Raw genomic sequence first — 23,639 nt, forward strand, 5'->3', positions numbered from 1 at the left:
CCCTTCACACCTTCCACCTTTCCGCAGGCTGTGGGGACCACTATGCACAATGACAGAACACTCCCTGCTAAGGCTGCTGATGGCTACGGCTCCTGCAGACAGACAAACATGGGTGCTAAAGAGGCACTGCAGCTGCCAGGAGGACACACTGATGTCACAGTCCAGAGGGATGGACCACAGAGTGAACTCATCTTTCAGCTTGTGTCCCATAACCCTTACTACTCTCTGTGTGGTCTGTGGACCAGCAGCAGGTGGCATCACCTGGGAGCTCATTAGAAGTGAAGGTCTCACCCCAGACCTCCTGAATTAGAATCTGCATTTCACCACAATCCCTAGTTGGGATTTTATCATAATCCTAGGTGATGTGTATGCACATGAAAGTCAGAGAAGCACTGCCATCGACCAGGACCCCCCAGAATCTATCTATTTAAAATGGCTAAGATAAGACCTACTGAATTAGAAAGAGGGGAAGTAGTTCTGGGAATAAATTTAATTCCTAACCAGCACACTGTAGCCTGAAGACTTGGAAAACTCGCACCCCAAGAGCACTTCCAGGAGCCACACCTTAAGATTATGACTAGTGAGCAAAAGGGCAGCAGGTGATGACTGTACCTGTCTGTAGGTATCCTGGTGATGTTCCTCATTTCGAGAGTCATAATACTGTTCAATGAAGCCAAAATACTCCTCCCGCTTCCGCTGCAAAGTCAGCTTCCTCCTCTCGGTGTTCGCTGGGAGATAGCCCTGTAGACAGGACTGCTAGTCAGATGGGGACAGGCACTGGTTGGATGAATCCTTAATTTTTATTTCAGCCTGAGCAGTGGCTTGGAAACTATCAAAGGAACCGAAAGAAAGCTGCCAAGACACAGGCGTAAATCCCATCTTGGTTCTGGCCCCCCAGCGTTTGCCCTCTCCTCCTTCAATGAGATGCACATGTGGGCAGATGAAGCACAACCAACCAGGGTTATTTACCCTTGCACCCCCTGCACTGCGCTAGGAGCGGGTACTGCTGGAGCACTGCGGAGCTCCGGAGCTGGCACAGTAGAGCAGCGAATGTAGGTCAGTGGGAGGGAACTGGACCCAAGTCAGGACCTCCTGGGGCTGCGTGTGCACGAGGCAATCCTTCCCAGGGTCACGGGGAGGTGGCCGCCTCTGTGGCATATCTCAGGGGTGTGCCACGTGAGTCGGTGCCGGTTACACATTCTTTTCCACGGTAACACTCAGAATTACCAGCTTAGGAACCTGAATGGAATCTGCGACACAGCAGCTGCAACGTCCAGACACAGAACTGCTGGCAGCAGCCCCCCTCCTGGCCCCAGCTCCAGGCCAACTTACATTCTTATCCCTGGTCTAGATCCCACTCTCAATTCTTACATCTCCTGTTCCCCTTCCATTCTCACCACATCTACTTCTAATAGCATTCAAACTTAGAAGAAGCAGGGGCAATGATTACATGGCTGCAAGACTGGGGGTGGGGGCAGTCAGGAGAGAGCCGTCCTCTTGCAGGCAGCTAAGGGATACATTCCATAGCGAGCAAGCAAGCGCCTGGAGAGCAGGGGCTGTGCCATCTTCACTTCTGTATATCCTCACAGCACCTGGCACCATGCCTGGCAAACAGCAGGCCCTCAATAAATCCTTAAAAGATTTACTGAACGAAAGAATGAATTTTACAGGCTCAGGAAATCAAAGTGTTCCTATCACAGTGACAGGCACAGTGCTCCGTTACTCAGTGAAAGTGGGACTAGTGCAGGCTTCTGAGGGAGGCCCGTTTATCAACTCTTCACAGTTGCAAAGTGGGTTACTCCTACTGAAAAAGGAGGGAAGCCCAGGGAATGTGGGAGCCTGTTCAAACAAGCGCTGGCTCACCCAGCCTCACTGTATTCTTCCTCCTCGGTGCTGAGGAGGCGAGATCAGGGCTACAGGCACAAACGTGTGCTCTTCTACTTGTGTGGGAATAAACTCTCAAGAATGTGTTTCTTTATGCAAAGAAATAGGACTATGGTCCCACAGGTCTGCCACATCCGGTAGGACTAGAGAAGTCTACGGAGCAAGACTTATGTGACCAGACTAACCTCAGCAGGTAAGAAGGGCTGTGTGAGGCTCACGCTTCTCTACACAGTGGGTAGAACTCACCGATAGGAGTCTCCAGGTTACAGGCCGAACCTCCCTGGGAACCCCTGGCCAGCTACACTTCCTCAGTTCATCTGCAAATAGATAAAGGCTTTGTTGGATGTAGCCCTTCCCACAGATGCCCTAAGACAAGCCTCAGCCAGCGCTGCCTGGTGCCTCCCACCGTTCCAGTAGGACGACTGCCATCGCCACCGCCACCACTGCCGCTGCCACCACCGCCACCAGCTACCGACAAGCACAGGGAAAAAGCCCAAAACACAGCCCTGAGCAGCAAAGCGCCAAGGTCACGGCTCTGCAGCAGTGATCCAGTCAGCTCAGAGATTAGAGTTAGAGGGGAAGAGAAAGGCCAGTAGGTGTGGATTTCAGTAAGAATCACCTGGAGGTAGGGGAGACCAAAGCCAGAATAGCTACAGGCCACAGAATCCAGTCCCACCTAATTTGGTCCCTAATTCCTAGTAACATATTTCTGACTTAATACCTGCATGTCACTTCAATGGGCACCAGATCAGGAGATGCTGGAAAAGTAAAAGAAGGAAGAATAAAGAGCAATAGCTTCCAGGTCTCTGAGAATTCCAGTCACCAAGAGGTGCTAGCTTTTGCCCAGGGCTCACGGGGACTCACCTAAGTCGGTGTTGTGGCTGGAGAGAAGCTGACGGAATTTTTCTAGGCGGGTTTTCTCCCGGACAGTCATCGGGGGTGCCCCAGAAGCGTTCTGGTCCGAGATCCGGGCAACAAGGGGGATGATGGGTCGGAGAGGGAGGGACTGCTGTTTGTGGAGTGGGTTCCTCAGGCATGTATCACCTGAGATAATTTGAAAGAGAAAGAGGACAAGCTGTGTGAGCTGCGGCTGCATGGTTTGTGCACTGCCTGAAGGTGCTCGGTGTGGAGCAGCCAGGGGATGGAAACCCAGCTGCGCTCCATTCATCCGCCCAGGGGAAGGGCTGCGTTTTTGTCATACACACCAAGGCACCTTATGTGCAAACAGAGACTCCAGCTGCGGTAGCAAATTTGACAACTTTTTTTGTGACTTCAGAGGAAAATCAATTGTTTTCTTTCTACCCCAACCTGGAACTTTTCTTGGTGCCTAATAGCAAGTTTTGGGGCAACGCAGTCAAAGGCAGTGTTTGCCTTCCTTTTCCACGTCACAGAGCACAGAGAAAATGACACTGTAAAGCACACCGCAATGAAAGGAGGTGGCTGCTCTCCCGAAGCCCCAGCCCCAGCCAGCTGCCCCAAGGGCTGAGAGGGTCAATACCTCTGGCACAACTCTCACCTGTCCTTGGCCCACTAGTTGTGCTCTGCACACGCGTGAGAGGCTCTGGCCTAAGGCAGGTTCCTCTGTGCTCCCATATTTCTCACCAGCCAATCACATTTCTCTAATTGAAATAACAGGAACACAGACTCAAGCTGAACTCTGTGTCCAGTTCTAGAAACTTCTAAACTAGATGGTAGGTAGGAGAAATGAGCAGTATAGGACTAACATTTATTGAATGCTTATTAAGGCACTGTGCTGGTCACAGTTACATATGACCTCTCATTTGATCCTTACAACATACGGTAGGAATTTATCACTATTTTAGAGATTAGGAAACTGTAGCTCAGAGAGGTTAAGTAATTTGCAAGAGAGAGCTGAGATACCACCTTAGGTCTGCCTGACTCCAAAACCCTTATTTATTTTACTACCCCAAATGAAACTCAGTTTTAAATTCTGACTGTCCTTTCATGACTGTTTCATATTCTTTACATATTAGGGCCTTAAAAAGTAGTAGTCACAACAAGAATAAAAGTGAATATTCATCAACCAGCATGACAAGAAGGTTTACAGAAACAACTGCCACGGAGTACTTGGCTTGGATGCCTAGTGTAACATGGGACCTAGAAAACGCAGACCACACGCTGCAGAGCTCAGACCAGTGTGCACTTTCAGAATCAGTGACTGACAGACAGATGCTCCCCGGAGGGAACCTCATAACAGGAATGCTCTGGGCAGTCCTGGCTGCACAAGGGCAGCTCATTAGGGATCGTGGTGGGGCCTTCCCTCACACTGGGACCCTGTGGAGACCCTCAATCACGTGTGAAGACACTTTCCACAGCCTGTAGCTGTGGCCACCCGGTCAATGGACACTGAATGCCTGTCCTGGGCACGTCATTGAAGGTTTGAGCTGGGGCCCGAATCAGCAACGGAAAGTGACTATGGAATGATTTTAAAGGGCTTTCAGCCTAATTTCCTGACCACAACCTTAGTCTGAAACTGTAAAAGAAGTTCTCTTAGAACATGAGCCAGGACACGCGCCAGGGCTCTGACATTCTACTTTCTTTTCATCCTTTACCAGTCAGCTGTTTTAACTTTCACTAGCTTGAGGGCACTTCCCCCTCCAGCTCAGAATAACTGGCTTCCATAAAACCCTTCAGGGCAACGTTAAATACAGCAACGGATACTTAAAAGAGTACACCGAGCATCCCCAAACATCTGATAAAACCACCATCATCTCAACCAGTTACTGCTGCCAGTTTCCTGAAAAGAAGGGGTATCTCCTCCCGCCCCACCCAACCTGGTGGGCAGGGAGCCATGACACAGGGACTCCGTCCCTCAGGAACAGGAAAAAGACAACCTATGCTAGTGGCTGTTCCCCACAGCTGAGGAGGTCAACCAACAGTGCCAAACATTTGTGAAATTCAGCCACTAACAACTGTAACTACATATAGTCAATAGTCTTCAACCTGACCAGGCCTAAAGCAATGTGAAGCAACCAAACCACAGAAGTTCTGGACCCCACCACCGGTAAAGGAAGAAGAGAATGGCAGGCAACACTCGGGTGTCAGGAAGTGAAACCCTGGGTCCCAGGGCCAGGCAGCCATCCAGGTGGGAGGAGCAAGTACAGCTCAGGACCAGTTAGGCTCACTGATGTCCCTCAGGCTTGAGCTCGCTTATTTATCATCCAGTGGAAGATCTGAGGGAGGCCCTAAAAAAAACTGTTTTTATTTAAAAGGCACTCTGCTGAAGAGGCTGAGCCTAAGGAGGGGAGCTGGACAGACTTACTGGAATTTCTGGACAGCTGGGCGTCACTGCTGGACTTTATGACCTTGTAGCTGGCAGGAACATCGGATGTTGTTGACTGGGACCGCTCTGGTTTCACCCTCAGCTTGCTATGGTTTTCTAGCACTTGGGCAGCAGTTGCCAAAGCAACTTTTGAGTTCAGAGTTTGGAAAGAAGGGGAGGAAAAGTCCTCTTCCTCATCATCGCCAATGTCCCAAGCATCACTGGTGTTCCGGGCAAACTCATGAAAACTGGAGGCCTTCTTATTCTTCAGAGGAACCGTGCTGACTTTTGACCGTTCTTTAATGAAGCTTTAAGAAAGGAGACACCGTTACGAAGGAATGGTCTGACACATCTGACCATCTTCACTTGCTTAATATAATAGTAATAGTATTACAAACTATCTAATGCACAATCATTACCTTCTTCAAACAAAAAATATCCATTTCCATTCCTCATGTGATGCATCCAGACCACCCCTATGCTGCAGAGCCAGATGAAACAAGGACAGCAACACTCTCCAAATATTCCATGTGCTCCTCTATACTTTCCAGCCCCCCTGCACTTAGGTGACGCTATATGACTAGTTCTGGCCAATGGGCTAAGGAGAGAAGTGAGGCAGTCCCTTCTGAGCCAAAGTATAAAAGAACAGGTGTGAGTTCTCTATAAGCTTTCTTCTATCATGACAACTCCAGATGGTGGCGCCTCCCTCAGCCTGGATAACAGAGTGACTACGTGGAGCAGAGCCTGCCCTCCACACCCACCTGACTCTACTTTGGACAGGTGGTGTGAGTGAGAAATAAGCCTTTGTTGTGTCAATCCACTGAGATTTCACGGTTAATCTGTTATGACAACATAACCTAAACTATTTTTTAAAGCAGGACATCAACTACTGGTAGAACAAGAGACAATTTTAGGTAGCCCACATGTATTATGAAACACTGAGTTCCAAAATGAACAAGTTGTTCCCTTTTTAATCTGTTAAAGTCCTTCTGCTGCCCTTGAGGAGAGATCTGAGTTTGCTGCCACTCTGTCTTTATGACTATTTTTTAACAAAGTGAGGGCAGTCTCAGGATCAACATTTTGTAAGAACAGAATCTGGCTTAGAATTTAATCAATAAGATTGTTTTGTGTTTCACTGTATTTATTTTTAAGGTTACTTTCTATTTTTGGCAAATGATACTGGTTTTCCACTTAGGGAACTAATAAGGTTTATTTTAAAAATAAATCTAACTGAGTATATACGAGTTTATTTTTTCAAATGCATTTAATAAATAATAGTGTAGAATACAGCAAAAAAATCGTGGAGACAGTACATGACTGAATAATAGAAATAAAGTGCACAATAAATGTAATGCGCTTGAATCATCCCGAAACCATCTCCCCACGCCGCCCCGCAGTCCATGGAAAAACTGTCTTCCATGAAACCAGTCCCTGGTGCCAAAAAGGTTGGGGACCGCTGATGTAGACCTTTCCTACTTTCCTGCACTTTTCCTCTTCTTTTTCTTTTTTGGCTGCACCATGAGGCTTGCAGCATCTTAGTTCCCTGACCAGGGATTGAGCCCATGCCCCCTGCAGTGGAAGTGTGCCGTCTTAACCACTGCACCGCCAGGGAAATCCCCCTCAACTTTTCCTCTCTGTGAACCCCTTAAGGTCTGGGGGCCCTTATTCTGGTTCCAGGGGACTAGGTAGTTGGGACATTTCTAATTCAGTCTTAATTAGCATCCCTGAGGACTGGAATGCAAGGGGTAAAAACATCATTAAAATGCCTCACTGTTTCCCTCAGCAAGCCAGGCCAACTCTAGACTAAAAACAAGGCTCTGCTGGAAGAGCTGAAGTTCCCCCATTTCCGAGAGATGTTTCTTCCCTTTGGGTAGAGGTGGGTGGTCTAATACCCATCCCATCTCCCTAGATACGTCCAATAGTTATTCTGAAAGATAATTGTTCCTAACATCTATAAATACAGACTCGTAACTCATACAGGTCATCGGAAAGTCCCTATTATTAACACCAAAAAAGATATCACTGAGGCATATTTTCAAACACTAGTCTCGCACAGAGTAAAGGAAAATATATCACTCTATCACCCAGTATGCAGGAGATAACATAAGATTACAAGAAGTAACAGTTCAAACGTGAAGGAAACAAGATACCATTTTCCACCCACTAAATCAGTAAAGATTTAAAGACGCATCCTCTTTGGTGCTAACTAAGGTGTAGCGAGACCAGCTCTCTAATACTGCAGGTCGGGGTGTATGTTGTACCACCTTCTGGAAAACAATCTGGCAACATACACACCATGAGCCTGAAAATGATTCATAATTTCTGACCATAAGAAAATAATCAGAGAATCAAACAAAGGTGATCTAAAACAGTTTATAATGGTATTATTTATTTTGGTTAAAAACTGCAAACAACATAAACATCTAGAAATTGCAAATGATGAAATATATTATGTTTCAGCCACCAAATGGAATGCTATACTGCTTCTCGAAAATCACATCTTGAACGCTATTTAATAACACTAGAAAATGATCTCAATAAAGTGAAAATTGAACCAAAATTATATATTTTCTATGATCTCTATATTTCTTAGAAAGTATATATACAGAAAAGACCAGGAATAAAATGCATCAAAATGTTAACACTGCTCATCTCTGGGCTATGGAATTATAGGGGATAAATTTAATTTTTATACTTCTCTGAATTATTCATGTTTTCTACAATGAGCATATTATTTTTATTAACCACTGGAAAAGGTTGTTTTGTTGGCTTTTGTCAATCCCCAAAGTAAGAGTACTGAATGAACAACCAAAAATGAACAAGAGCCCAAATCAAAGAAAATAAAACTGAGGCAATGCAGTGCAAAAATCTGCACATCAAAAATCCATGAGCCAGTAAAGCAATTATACCCCAATAAAGATGTTTTTTTTTTTAAAAAAAAAGGATCTGGAAATATTGAAAAAAAAAAAAAAAAAAATCCATGAGCCAGAGGCAAATTACTTCTCTGCAGACCTCTTGAGGCTGTATGTTCTGGATTCATCACTGTGCTTCTCCTCTGTGAAAGGGGATCCAGGATCCACAACCTGCAGTACTCACCTCAGTGGGTTCACTGTCAAGAACAAACAGGCGGATGTGTAAGAAAGATCTGCCATCAAAAAAATGCTGCATAGGAGTATGTGGCTACTGTTATTGTTTTCCTCCTTAGAGACCACGTGTACCTCAAGATTGCACACGACGATTCCAATGGAGTGATAAAGAGTACTTTGGATGCCAAGGTTATTTTTTTTTTTTCCTTGGTTGATGTTTCTTAAATACCCTCTTGATGCCTTAAGAATTCTTTAAATAAACCATGAATCAAGAAGCTGAATTTTAACTCAGGTCAAAGAATTGACTAGATGCTATTAGTCTAACATTGGGTGAAGCATATGCACACCCTGGAGTGGATCAAAACACTGCACCAGGGACTTGCCTGGTGGCACAGTGGTTAAGGATCTGCCTGCCAGTGCAGGGGACATGGGTTCAAGCCCTGGTCCAGGAAGATCCCACACACCGCGGAGCAACTAAGCCCGCGAGCCACAACTACTGAGCCTGTACTCTAGAGTCCGTGCTCCTCAGCAAGAGAAACCACCGCAATGAGAAGCCCATGCATCGCAAGGAAGAGTAGCCCCGCTCACTGCAACCAGAGAAAGTCTGCGTGCAGCAACAAAGACCCAACGCAGCCAAAAATAATAATAAATAAATTTAAAAAACAAACAAACAAACAAAAAAATACCGCACCAAGAGACGGGCCATGGTGAGTGTCAGTAAAATATTAATCCAGGTAATTCTAGCTGGGGGTGCCTCTGGCTTATAGGTTGCCTAATTTTAACATGGTCCCAACTAATCTATAACTAACCTGAGGCACAATAATGCCACAGTGTGGCTTGAAGTTTAACCAAAATTACTTAAACAGAACCATATCAAAGTTACAACCAACCTGGCCTCGCATAGACACCTTCACCATACCTCCTTACATCTGTATGCCAAATTATAGTTTGTTTGTTATATAGGTTAGGAAACAAAAGATCAATCATTCTGTGATTTGATTAATGCTATGTTGTTTTACTGAGACGGCTGTTCACTTAATAGAAATACAACACAAATTTATTTAGAAAAATAACGTTTGACACTGGTAAGGGGTGTGAAGCAAGTGGAGAATTTGCTAAATCCAGTCATATCAATGACTAGTGTGGCTTCACATGAACTAGATTTATAACTCAGAACTAGGATATCAATTCAGAAAACAATAAATTTAGAAGTTTATCATACCATCAAGTGGCCAATGGGGCCGCTCTGCGGTAAGACTAGTTTTATCTGAGGTATAAAAATTATTGCAGGCAATATTATCACTAATGATAATAATTTGGCAAATGGAAGTCAATATACACAAACGGGTAATGACTTGCTGTGCTCGTGCAGTTTAGATGATTGAAGACCCAATGTAAAGGCTTCACTGTGATGAGGATTAACCACACAGTAATTAATGGTAGCCTGAAGTGGAATGGTAATCAGGTAGCGGAGAAAGTAATAAAAATGTCCCAACAAAGGCACTCAAATAAGGGCAATAAATGTTTTATAGTAACAATCTGGAATTGTAAAATGGTCCAGTGCAGACCTAGATGTTGTCCCAGATTGTAGAGTGGTAATACCAAACCACCACATGCACGAAAAAGGGATGCAATTTATTCAGTGACAATTATATTCCTCCCAAACTGCAGAGCTAAATAACTACTTCTACTGAAAGTATGAATGCAACTCTGCTGAATGACCAGTGGAAACATTCATGGTTTTATATCATTAATAGGTGGGAAAAAGGGACTTCCCTGGCGGTCCAGTGGTTAAGACTCTGCGCTTCCACTGCAGGGGGCGCGGGTTTGATCCCTGGTCAGGCAACTAAGAGCCCGCATGCTGTGGCGCAGCCAAAAAATGAACATAAAAATAAATTTAAAATAAAATAAAAATAGGTGGGAAACGCACATATGGTCACCTTATCTTTGATAAAGGAGGCAAGCATATACAGTGGAGAAAAGACAGCCTCTTCAATAAGTGGTGCTGGGAAAATTGGACAGGTACATGTAAAAGTATGAAATTAGAACACTCCCTGATACCATACACAAAAATAAACTCAAAATGGATTAAAGACCTAAGTGTAAGGCCAGACACTATCAAATTCTTAGAGGAAAACATAGGCAGAACACTCTATGACATAAATCACAGAAAGATCCTTTTTGACCCACCTCCTAGAGCAATAGAAATAAAAACACAAATAAACAAATGGGACCTAATGAAACTTAAAAGCTTTTGCACAGCAAAGGAAACCATAAACAAGACCAAAAGACAACCCTCAGAATGGGAGAAAATATTTGCAAATGAAGAAACTGACAAAGGATTAATCTCCAAGATTTACAAGCAGCTCATGCGGCTCAATAACAAAAAAACAAACAACCCAATCCAAAAATGGGCAGAAGACCTAAATAGACATTTCTCCAAAGAAGATATACAGATTGCCAACAGACACATGAAAGAATGCTCAACATCATTAATCATTAGAGAAATGCAAATCAAAACTACAATGAGGTATCATCTCACACCGGTCAGAATGGCCATCATCAAAAAATCTAGAAACAATAAATGCTGGAGAGGGTGTGGAGAAAAGGGAACACTCTTGCACTGTTGGTGGGAATGTAAATTGATACAGCCACTATGGAGAACAGTATGGAGGTTCCTTAAAAAACTACAAATAGAACTACCATACGACCTAGCAATCCCACTACTGGGCATATACCCTGAGAAAACCATAATTCAGAAAGAGTCATGTACCAAAATATTCATTGCAGCTCTGTTTACAATAGCCAGGACATGGAAGCAACCTAGGTGTTCATCATCGGATGAATGGATAAAGAAGATGTGGCACATATATACAATGGAATATTACTCAGCCATAAAAAGAAATGAAATGGAGGTATTTGTAATGAGGTGGATGGAGTTAGAGTCTGTCATACAGAGTGAAGTAAGTCAGAAAGAGAAAAAGAAATACAGTATGCTAACACATATATATGGAATCTAAGGAAAAAAAAAAAGGCCATGAAGAACCTAGTGGCAAGATGGGAATAAAGACACAGACCTAATAGAGAATGGACTTGAGGATATGGGGAGGGGGAGGGGTGAGATGTGACAGGGTGAGAGAGTGTCATGGACATATATACACTACAAAATGTAAAATAGATAGCTAGTGGGAAGCAGCCGCATAGCACAGGGAGATCAGCTCGGTGCTTTGTGACCACCTAGAGGGGTGGGATAGGGAGGGTGGGAGGGAGGGAGATGCAAGAGGGAAGAGATATGGGAACATATGTATATGTATAACTGATTCACTTTGTTATAAAGCAGAAGCTAACACACCATTGTAAAGCAATTATACTTCAATAAAGGTGTTTAAAAAAAAAAAAAAATAGGTGGGAAAAACAAGAGTATATAAAGTTTGCCTCGGCAGTTTGGGATATGGTGATATTCCTCAAGACCTGCCCTAAATACAGAATCAGGGAAAACTCAGTTGATGACAGATGCAGAGAAGGTCTGGTGACTCTGACCCAAACATAAAATAGGATAGTACATCCCAGTGCCTTATATACAGGTGGATGGCAGATTTTACATTAGCCATGTGTTTATCAAAGGCCATTATAAATTATGCTGGAATGGATCTATTACCAATCAACAAATCCTGGCTGCGAACAGAACTGGCTACAAGGAACAGAATACTCAACTATGACGCTTAAGTTGTAAAGACCATGATGTCAGGGCACTGAGCTGGTGTCTCTGCAATTCTCATCTTTCCCTCAGGGTACAAGTTAACTGTTACAGTTCTTCGCATCTCATTTTCTTTTTTTTTTTTTTTAATTTATTTATTTATTTTTGGCTGCGTTTGGTTTTCATTGCTGTGCGTGGGCTTCCACTAGTTGTGGCGAGCGAGGGCTACTCTTCATTGCAGCGTGCGGGCTTCTCATTGTGGTGGCTTCTCTTGTTGAGGAGCACAGGCTCTAGGCGCACGGGCTTCAGTAGTTGTGGCATGCAGGCTCAGTAGTGTGGCTCGTGGGCTCTAGAGCGCAGGCTCAGTAGTTGTGGCGCATGGGCTTAGTTGCTCCGCGGCATGTGGGATCTTCCCCGACCAAGGCTCGAACCTGTGTCCCCTGCACTGGCAGGCAGATTCTTAATCACTGCACCACCAGGGAAGTCCCTCGCATCTCATTTTCACACTAACACATTGAAAAGCAGGAAATGTGAGTGGAGGCAAAACGCAGCTTTCTTCACAAAACGATCTCTCTCTGGTCAAGAAAAGAAAATCCTTCCAAGAACCCTCCTTCAGGAGACTTTCCTTTACATCTCATTGGCCAGAACCAATGAAATGAGCCCATCATAGACCAGTCACTGGTATTACCAAGGAATTATTATATAAGGCTTAAACTAACCCAGATACCTACTCTAAGTACACTGTCACCTGCTCTAGAACTGTGGTTCCTGAGCAAGGAAGAAGCAGGTGAAGGGAAGACTGTTGGGAAGGTAATTAACAGTGCCTGTTACACTGGCCAACAGACCAGAGACCACGGTTGGTAAAACGAGGAAATACAATTCATTATACTTAATGAAAATATCACAAAAATATCACAGAAAACATGTTTCCCCTTAAGAAGATCTAATACAAGGTACATACTAAGAAACATTAAAGAAAAACCCATTGTCTAAGTAAATGCAGGGATTTCATTCCTTCATTCCATAAATATTTACTCAGTGCCTACTATGTGCCACCTGCTGGTCTAGGTGCTAAGGGTACAGTGGTGAACAGAGAGCTTACACTCTAGCGGTTCCTGATATAAAAATAGTGCATTTTACAGAAATGAACAGCAATCATGCCTCTATAGTAATTCAGAAGACTGTACCTTCTACACATTGGCCAAATTGCAAAAAGAATGAGTTGGTAGAATTATAGAAAGTTCACCACACATTAAATTATTAAAAGAATATTAAAATATTGATAATGCATATTTGATAAGGTATTTTTCTAGGTATTCAAAATATTTTAATGTACATTATCTTCACTTCCCCATTGACTATGAAGAAAGAAAGGGTAGATATTATCACACAGGCCCCTGAAGGATGAGAACCTAGGTCTCCTGTACCTCTCAAATCATTCAGCTTTCACTACAAGCGACAACTTTCCTAGAAATAAGTCTCTAAGATTAAGCCTGCTCAAAGATAGAGGCAAAAGTTCTTAGAACATGCGAGAAGATGACCCATCTCCTCATTTAAATTTATTGTGGCTGAATGATGGCCTATGGGAGAAAGATGTGATAGAGCGATAATTTGGGGTACAAATACACACCCACACATCTTGGATTTAACTAGGGTCTCTGTTATGTTAGAAAATAATTTACTAGAATTTTACTAGAAGAAATAGCCTTCAGGACAGGGGGTGGGGTGGGATTAAAAAAGAAAAAGAAAAAAGAAAAAAAAGAAACAGCCTCCAGGGAGCTTTTAACTCCATTGTCTGGCTGCGTTTCCTTGAGTGTGTCAAAGAGAAAGAGGACCTGAAAACTGCCAGCCCCACAGTTATGTTCTATTTGCCTCAATTCTCAGAGAATAAGGAAGAGGGCAGACCTATATATATATTCAGAAGCAATGGGCCCCAGAAACCAGAAGAAGGTCATCAATCATTCAATTTCAGGACAATACTTAATCAATAAAGACCTTCTCACAGAACAGAGAATCCAACATCAAACCCCTACATATACCAGCTTCCAATATAAGAAAAAAATCTCTGATGTAAGTTAATTTTCCACTTAGTAATGGACTGCTTAGAGGTAAGAAGATTACTCATCTTCTGATCAAAAATAGAGCAGAGGAGACGCTAGAAAAGGTCCAAGTGGAAACTGTCATTTCAACAAAGTAGGGGAGGGTTTCGGGGTTTTAGGAGAAGTACATGCATGAAAGGAAAAATATCTTGACTTACTTTTTGGTGAGCCGAGGGTCCAAAGGAGGGTGCTGTGCTCCATACACGGGCTGGATGCTAAAAGCAAGGAAAAAAGGAAGAAGCAAGTTGTCAGGAAAGTAAATATGTTGGGTGAGTACCACCTGCATCACAACATTGGAAGGGACTTTGAGAAGCAGGTTGCCTTCAAGAACAACTATACCCAAGCCAAAGGATAGCACCCTACTCTTTAAAAAAAAATGTTCATCTTCCCCGGTGAGGTTTCAGTGCCCTACGTAACTGACTGTCAGGAAGTTCTATCTGTAAAGAAGGCAGCATAGAAAGGCTTTAGAGTTGGAGAGAACAGAGTTCAAATGCCAGTTGTGGCATCTACTACCTCTATAAACTTGCACTAAATTACCTGACCACTTTGAATATGCTCTCTCATCTATAAAATTGGAATATCACCTACCCCAAAGGACCACTTGGACTACAAGACAGTGAAGCAACACCACAAATCAAGAGTAGAGTGACCCACGGGACTCTCACACACTGCTTGTAGGGGTATAAAGAGATACGACCACTTCAAAAAAGTTTGGCTGTATCTAGGAAGAACAAAATATGCATACCCTAAGACCCAGTATTTTCACTCCCAAATATATATCTTTAGAGAAATATATAGATATGTGTATCAAGAGATACATATAAAAGTGTCCATAGCATTATGGATCCTTTTAGCCCCAAACTAGAAATAACCCAAGTGTCTATCAACAGAGAAATAAACTGTCATGTGTTCACATAATAGAATACTTTACAGCAACGTAAATAAACGGAGTAAGGCTGAAAGTAATGTGAATGGATCTTACAAATGTCATGTTGAGCAAAAAAGCAAAGAATAAAAGAGTAGATACTGTATAATTCTATATATATACACTTCAAAAACTGACAAAAATGATTTCTATTGTTTAGGGATGCATCCATAGTAGTAACACTATAAAGAAAGCAAGGAGTGATTAACATAAAAGGACGTGGTTATCACTGGAGGGAAGGAAGGAGGTGTGAGAGAGAACAGACACAGGGGGATTCTGGAGTGTTCACTTTGAGATTATTTATCAAGTTATTATACCAAACAATTGTTTCATGTACTTTTCTGTAGTAGTTCACAGTTTAAAAAAAAAAGAAAATAAGAGGGACCTGAAAATAATTGTTTATCAAGCCAAGCTGTTGTTTAAGTACAAAGGTGACAGAAAAACATGTTTCAACATGTAAGAACTCAGGGGATATGGTCTCCCTGACTCCTTCCTGAAGAAACTACTAGAGGAAAAACTTCTATTAATAATAAAATAAATGGAGAAACTATGGCAAAAGGACTGATGGAGAGCATTTAATTGATCTTACCTTAAGCCTGAGTCTTAAATTTGAGGCTTTATGGTTGCAGAAGAGAATGTAAAAATAATGTAATTGGCAAATGTTAAAGTGGGATGGAGGAAAAAGTAGATTGAAATAAGTAGACTGATTCCTTCATCTTTTACTGACAAGGCTCAAAAGATATTTAAAGCTGATAGCTCAAGTAATATAGGTATAAGTATGTTTCAAGATATAAAATAAAACTAAGAAAAATAATATAATCAACTAAAAGCAAGTGAGGAGGAGGCAGGAAATATAACTACTAATTTCATCACTACTCATGGCAGGGAGTCAATAGATACTGTCTGAAGAAATATGGTAAAAAGTTATATGCAATCACTAGAATAAAAAGATAAACCTTTCAAATCATCAGAATATACACACACGCCCACCTCCCAAAGCAAGTACTATCCTGATAGTGAATGATTTTTTAAAAGAAAATATTAAAAATAGAACTAAAACCAAATATAAGTCCTTCCAATAAATATAAATGGGCTGAACTTTCCTATTAAAAGAAAAAGGATTATCATCAATGGGGCTGGTTAAATAAATTTCAGTACATCTGCTAAAAAGAATTAGGCAGTTCTATATCCACTGACATGAAACATTCACTGAAAAAAGATGCAGAGGGCTCTTCCCTGGTGGCACAGTGGCCGAGAATCTGCCTGCCAATGCAGGGGACATGGGTTCGATCCCTGGTCTGGGAAGATCCCACATGCTGTGGAGCAACAGAGCCCATGTGCCACAACTACTGAGCCTGCACTCTAGAGCCCGCAAGCCACAACTACTGAGCCCATGTACCACAACTACTGAAGCCTGCGCAACCTAGAGCCTGTGCTCCACAACAAGAGAAGCCACTGCAATGAGAAGCCCGTGCACCACAATGAACAGTAGCCCTTGCTCTCCGCAGCTAGAGAAAGCCCGCATGCAACAACGAAGAGTCAACACAGCCAAAAATAAATAAATATATAAATTTATTTTTTAAAAAAAGATGCAGAATTATATGCATAATAATACCTCCATTTTTGTAAAAATCTTTAAAATAAAATATATCCACATAATTATATATGATTATGTATTTATAGAGTATCTCTGAAAGAACACACAAGACACCAGTAGCAGTGGTTTGGAAGTGGAACTGATGACTGGAGGGCCCTGTGACAGAGACTTAGTTTTCAGTGCAAACCTTTTTGTACCTTTCTGAATTAGCATTGTGTACATTATCACCTTTTTAAGAAACAAATTAAGCAATCTTAAGAGGGTTGGGAGGTTTAAATGGGACAATGTCTAAAAAGCCCTTCAGCACAATTCCTGCAGGTAGTAACACTAGCAAGTAGTGAGGTGAACCCTGCCTGGCACACACTCAGTGCTTAAGAAATGTTGGTTTTCTTCCTCCTTCCAATTTTTGCAATTTATTCCTTACCTAACATTTAGAAAATAGAACAAGTTTACCAAGTACCTACTTTGACATAACAGATGTGATCCTAAAGTTGCTTTTAAATAAAAATGTAGCCAATTCACATTTATTTCTACTAAGATTCCAAAGGGAATATTCTTTTTTTTTTAAACATCTTTATTGGAGTATAATTGCTTTACAATGGTGTGTTAGTTTCTGCTGTATAACAAAGAAAGTGAATCAGCTATACATATACATATATCCCCATATCTCCTCCCTCTTGCGTCTCCCTCCCACCCTCCCTATCCCACCCCTCTAGGTGGTCACACAGCACAGAGCTGATCTCCCTGTGCTATGCGGCTGCTTCCCACTAGCTATCTATTTTACATTTGGTAATATATATAAATCCATGCCACTCTCTCACTTCCCCCCAGCTTACCCTTCCCCCTCCCCATGTCCTCAAGTCCATTCCCTACGTCTGCGTCTTTATTGTGTTAGCATGTGGTATTTGTTTTTCCTCTTTCTGACTAACTTCACTCTGTACGAGACTCTAGGTCCATCCACCTCACTACAAATAACTCAATTTCGTTTCATTTTATGGCTTAGTAATATTCCATTGTATATATGTGCAACATCTTTTTTATCCATTCATCTGTCGATGGACACTTAGGTTGCTTTCATGTCCTGGCTACTGTAAATAGAGCTGCAATGAACATTGTGGTACATGACTCTTCTTGAATTATGGTTTTCTCAGGGTATATGCCCAGTAGTGGGATTGCTGGGTTGTATGGTAGTTCCATTTTTAGTTTTTTAAGGAACCTCCATACTGTTCTCCACAGTGGCTGTATCAATTTACATTCCTACCAACAGTGCAAGAGGTTCCCCAAAGGGAATATTCTTGTGTACAATCTTTAGTTATGACTACGTCCCTGACCTTTTTATTTGTAAGAATCCCTACTCCCTAAACTTCTCTGGAAGGTTAAGTAATTTGTAAATTAACCATCACATGTAGGACCACAGAAATACAAACAGTACTACTTGAATGTATTTATAGAGTTTCCTAGGCAGAGGAAAAGAAGAGAGAAAATACAAGGAATTAAAGAATACAGGAAAGTTTGGCTTAGAGAGAGAAAGCTTAGACAAAACAAAAAGCACAAACAAATTAGAAAACCCAAAGGGCCACTGCTTTCTACTTTAATGTTTGCAAATACTCTGAGTACACTTGAACTCTCCAAGTCCATAAGCTTCTATGTTAGTAAAATATAAAGATCAGAGAATAAACTTTGCAGGAAGATCTCAATGGGCAAGTTGGGTTGGGTGACTGAATAGAAAAATATGAGAGAATCCTTAGGTTCTCTCCATAAACGAGTATTACCACCTGCCAGTAATCCATGCAGAAAAAAAACAATCCTAATTGTGCAGGTTTAAGGGCCAAAGGCCGTCAATTACCATCCAGGAAAGGGATCTTAAAATCATGGTAGGCTATTTTTAAAAGATGTCAGCTGGCACAGCCAGAAAGGCCAAGATAAATGATGCACTTCATCAGCAAAGGTATCAGAGCATAAACTGAACTTGTTAACATATTCTTGAACTAAACCATGATGTATCTGTACCAGGAACACTTTGTATAATTTATTAGTTTATTGAATCTCAAAAAGGAGAAGCAAGAAGTTAGAAAAGGAAGAGAAGCCCAGATGACCACAGAGACCAAATGAAGACAGACGGAAAGAGCCTGGTGATTAAGGTGCTCAATTTCCTGGCACGTATAATTCACCTATCAACCTGTACTATCCACTCCTCCCAAACCCAAACTCAACTCTAGAGCAGGCTGGTCTCCACTCCACCTTCCAAAAACACCTTAAATACTAAACTGGGCTCTTCTGCCTACTCCATTTTCAAAATCTTATCCATCCTAAAAAATTCCTTCAAATTCTACACCCCCTGCCCCATGAGACCTTCTCTGAGCGTCCACCAACCCATGCCTTCTCTGATTCCCTAAAATGCAGACATCAGGGCTTATATTGCTTTAAAAAAAAAAAAGCTATTTTTTTAAATAAACTAGATTTAGATCATAATATAGGGTACACCCAGGTAGGTGCTTAACACCTACATAAGAAATAAGACATTATCGGACTTCCCTGGCGGTTCAGTGGTTAAGACTCTGCGCTTCCAATGCAGAGGATGTGGGTTTGATCCCTCGTCAGGGAACTAAGATCCCACATGCCACGTGGCGCAGCCAAAAAAAAGAAAAGAAATAAGACATTACGGAGTTGAAACCCCAGCACAACCCTTCCTCCCTTCCTAGGAAACCATTTTATTGAATCTGGCATTTTTCACCCTCATTTTTGTTTTTACATTTTCTATGTATGTATCCCTAAACAATATATAGTGTTGCTTTGCATGTTTTAAAGACTTTATATAAATGACATCATACTGTATTTATGACTTACTTTGACGCTAAATCATAAATGGTACTTTAAATACTACTTAGTTTCATGGCTGGCTGGCTGATTTCTCCAACACAAATTTAAAAAACATTTGCTCTACCACAAATGTAAAAGGCATTTAATTCACATTTTCAAACACAAAGAAAAGTACAGAGAAAGATATAACATTCATGAACCCATCACTCTGACTTAACAAATATTAACACTTGTCACATTTCTTTTTTTAAGAAAATAAAGCGTTAGAGAGACTTCTGAAGTCCCGGTTGCAGCCCCCAGCTCCATTCCCCTGCCTCCCCAAGAGATAACCACTATCCTGAAGTGGGTACAAAATCCTTCCCATCTGCTTTTATACTTTTACATATATTCATGTATCCATAAACATAATATCCATAATATCTTTTGTATGTTTTAAACCTTTACATAAAAGACTGCATGTACATATCGGTCTACATCTTGCTTTTCTCACTCAACAATGTGTTTTACCCAGCTGTGCTTTTAAGTTTTTCTGATTACAAAAGTAACATATGCTAAGTGGAAAAACTGGAAAGGCAATAATACGCAGCATCCTCACCAGGGGAAGCTGTGCTGCCAAGGAGATTTTCAGCTTCTACTGAGCAGTGGTGGCGCCATGTCTTTTTCTGTAGTCCCCTCACCACCTGGCAGAGCATGACACACACCAGCAGGCACTTAACAATCCTTAGTGAGTCAAGGCTGGAACTATACAAAATCCAGGCCTCTGTTTAAGCTGACTCCTGCCTAGCTAGACCTAAAAACAAGAGGCAATCACACTGCATCACAGAGAAATCACAATGCACACACAGAGAAAAGAATGTCACGGGCTGTGCTACAACGAAGACAAAATGAAGCAAAAATCTCGGTCAACCTCCATTGTTCTCTTCAATAAACCAACGCCAAAGGATATACTGGTATAGCTGGTTCACGTAGTCAGAACGGTGCAAAAAGCTTGGCAGGAAAAAATCAACAGGTGTTTGTTCAGCACTGACAGAGGAGCTGAAGCAAACATGGGAACAGAGCTATCCAATTTAAAGCCAAACATGCTGGCAATCAATGCAGGGTCACACACTCACTTGATGGAAGTCTTCCAGAACTGGCTGTTTCAGGGATAATTCAGTATCTCCTAGTCACTGACTTTATCAATAAAGCATTTCCAAGCTAAGAATAGGTTGTAATGTACCTGCCCAGATAGGCTGGGACCATTACACCGAGTCTACTATCAGATTCATTCGTGTTATGAAAAATGACCAAATGACAGAGACGGTTTCAGTTAAAAATCCATGGGCTCCTAAGTAATTCAAGTGATTAGACACTTTTCTCAACTTCACTGAATGTTAAAAGAGCTCCTTGACGTTCACAATAAACACTTTTGCTTTAAAAGAGGGAGAAGCCCTTCCCAGAAGGATTGGAAATAAGAACGTGGGAAATGAGCCAGGCTTTGGCTCACATTTGTCTCTCCTACTCCAAGTCTCATCCGCATCTTTTCAATGGCAGCGTCCACACCCTTGGACTGGATGAGGTGCTTGGACAGACGGTGTCTAAATCTTAGCAGAGATTGAGGGAGGGGGGAAGCTGCAGCAGAGTGTGGACCAGGAGCCAAGAAATTTACAGTGTCCTTTGGGGCAAGTCACTTTCCCTCTCTGGCCTCAGTTTCCTCACTGGCAGTGCTCTTAGGGTGGAATTCTAACATTTTACAATTTCGTGACACTCAGATGTTCAGTGGGGCCAGTGATTCACTGCTTTCAAAAGCACAAGATAGAAAAACCCACTTTCGGCGCCCCCTGCCCCCGCCCAAATCTACTCTTACATATCAATCATGCTTTTGTGAGTGACAGAGCAAAAGAGAAATATCCAGTGACACGAGTTGGAGTTGGCAAGTTTAACACTCAACATCAGAACTGGTAAGAGCCTCAGAACCCAATCCAGACTTCTCATTTCGTAGATAAGAAAACTGAGCATGGAGTAGTTAGTATGTTGTCCAAAAATGTGGCTTTTTCTGAGGATAGGACACCACAATCTTACCTGACCACCCAAGCCAGAAACCTGAAGGTGACATATCTTTGGCACCTCCTTCTCCCTTACTCCCCAAATCCAGGGATTTACCAAGTCCTATAGATATTCCCAAACTTGTCCTTTATTGCCATTGCCCTAGTCCAAGCCCTCTTAACCTCTCCCTCTACTAACTGCAGTAGCCTCCTAACTGCAGCTGACTTGAACAACGGGGATTAGGGGCACCGACTCCACTCACAGCAGGGAGACCAGTTAGGAAGGTATAGCAGTGGTCCAGGCAAGAGAGGACTCAGTCTGATCCTGGTAGTAGGGGGAGAAGAGGTGAGAACAGCTCATATTCAGGATATATTTTGACAAGCCAACACAGGACTTGCTAATGAATTGGATGTGGCAGGAAGGTAAAGAGAAGGATGAAAGACATTAGGAATTTTGGTCTGAGGAACTTGGTCAATGGGCCATTAAGTGAGATGGACAGAATAGCTTTGCAGGAGTGGGCAGATGTGGAAATCAAGAGTTCTGCTTGGATGTGTTTCGTGAGAGATGCTATTGAACAGCAAAACAGAGATGCATTAATTGTTCAGTATCCAGGGACTTCCCTGGCAGTCCAGTGGTTAAGACTCCGCACTTCTACTGCAGGGGGCACGGGTTCGATCCCTGATCGGGGAACTAAGATCCCACATGCCTCGTGGTGTGGCCCAAAAAAAAAAAAATTGTTCAGTATCCATATGGCAAAAGCATCCAGCACTAGGAATCAGGTTTCTTTCAATCTAATTCAGGGCTATTTTTCTCAGTGGTTCTCACAGTGCAGCTCCCAGATTAGCAGTAGCGGTATCCTTTGGGAACTTCTTGGAAGCTCAACTTCTCAGGTTCCACCTCAGACCTACTGAATTAGAAACTCTGAAGTGGGCTTCCCTGGTGGCGCAGTCATTAAGCATCTGTCTGCCAATGCAGGAGACATGGGTTCGAGGACTGGTCTGGAAAGATCCCACATGCCGCGGAGCAACTAAGCCCGTGAGCCACAGCTACTGAGCCTGTGTTCTAGAGCCTTTGAGCCACAGCTACTGAGCCTGTGTTCTAGAGCCTTTGAGCCACAGCTACTGAAGCCCGCGCGCCTAGAGCCCGTGCTCCGCAACAAGAGAAGCCACCGCAATGAGAAGCCCGCGCACCACAATGAACGAACACACAATGCAGCCAAAAATTAATTAATTAATTAATTTTTTTAAAAAAGAAACTCTGGAAGTGGGGCCTGGCAATCTATGTTTTAACGAGCCTGCCAGGTGACTCATTGAAGTTTGAGAACCATTGCTCAAAATCATACTCTTCATCGCTAAGGAACACCTGACAGCCACAGAGACCCTGCATTAGGCTTCTTTGTGCCTCCGTAAACCCTCTGCCTAATTAACAATAGGTGGTATTTTTTTCCACCCAGGACTCACTGGGGGCTCCAGACACACCACTGATCAAAGTTTTTCAATTCTAGTTTCAGAAACTAGAGCAAGTAGGAGAAACAAATAAAAATAGGAGCTACTGTAATCACAACTACCATTTTCATAATGGCTAATATTAGTGAGTACCTTCTATGTACTTTCTATGCATTATCTCATTTAATCCTCATAACAGCCTTATAAGGTAGATAGTCTGTCCCCATTTTACAGATGAGGAAACTAAGGCACAAAGAGGTTAAGTAACTGCCCAAGGTCACACTGTTAGAAAGTGGCAGAGCTGGGATTTGAAACCAGGCAGTCAGGTTCCAGAGCTTGCATTCTTTTTTGTTTTTTCTCCTTTTTTGGAGATACAATTGACATACAACATTGTGTAAGTTTAAGATGTACATTCTGTTGGTTCAGTACACTTACAGTCGCCCTCCGAAGTTTGATCCACAATTGGTTGAATCTGCGGATGGATGTGGAACCCACGGATATTAAGGGCCAACCATACTGCCATTTCATATAAAGGACTTGAGCATCTGCAGATTTTGGTATCTGAGGGGGTTCTGGAACCAATCCCCCCCAGACACTGAGGGCTGACTGTACTGCAGTATGATTACCACTGTCGCATTGGCTAACACCTCTATCATGTCACATAATTATCATTTCTTCTTTGTGGTTAGAACAATTAAGATCTAGTCTCTTAGCAACTTTGAAGTTTATAATACAGTGTTGTTGACTATAATCACTATGCTGTCCATTAACTCTCCAG

The 23,639-nt window shown here is 42.4% G+C and overlaps 1 protein-coding gene across 1 annotated transcript in view; it reads right to left on the bottom strand.

Annotated features, from left to right (window-relative positions):
• Nucleotides 1-23,639, bottom strand: part of TBC1D22B (TBC1 domain family member 22B) — a 65,075-nt gene that overhangs the window by 38,161 nt on the left and 3,275 nt on the right. The window contains exons 2-6 of the mRNA XM_061195102.1: nucleotides 14,208-14,264; nucleotides 5,168-5,475; nucleotides 2,749-2,928; nucleotides 2,131-2,201; nucleotides 613-741 (exon numbers count right to left, since the gene is read on the bottom strand). Of these exons, the coding sequence (XP_061051085.1) occupies nucleotides 613-741; nucleotides 2,131-2,201; nucleotides 2,749-2,928; nucleotides 5,168-5,475; nucleotides 14,208-14,264 (745 nt within the window). The remainder of the gene's footprint in view (nucleotides 1-612; nucleotides 742-2,130; nucleotides 2,202-2,748; nucleotides 2,929-5,167; nucleotides 5,476-14,207; nucleotides 14,265-23,639) is intronic.

The sequence above is a fragment of the Eubalaena glacialis genome, chromosome 7 (genome assembly GCF_028564815.1).
Source record: "Eubalaena glacialis isolate mEubGla1 chromosome 7, mEubGla1.1.hap2.+ XY, whole genome shotgun sequence".
NCBI classification, from domain to species: Eukaryota; Metazoa; Chordata; class Mammalia; order Artiodactyla; family Balaenidae; genus Eubalaena; species Eubalaena glacialis.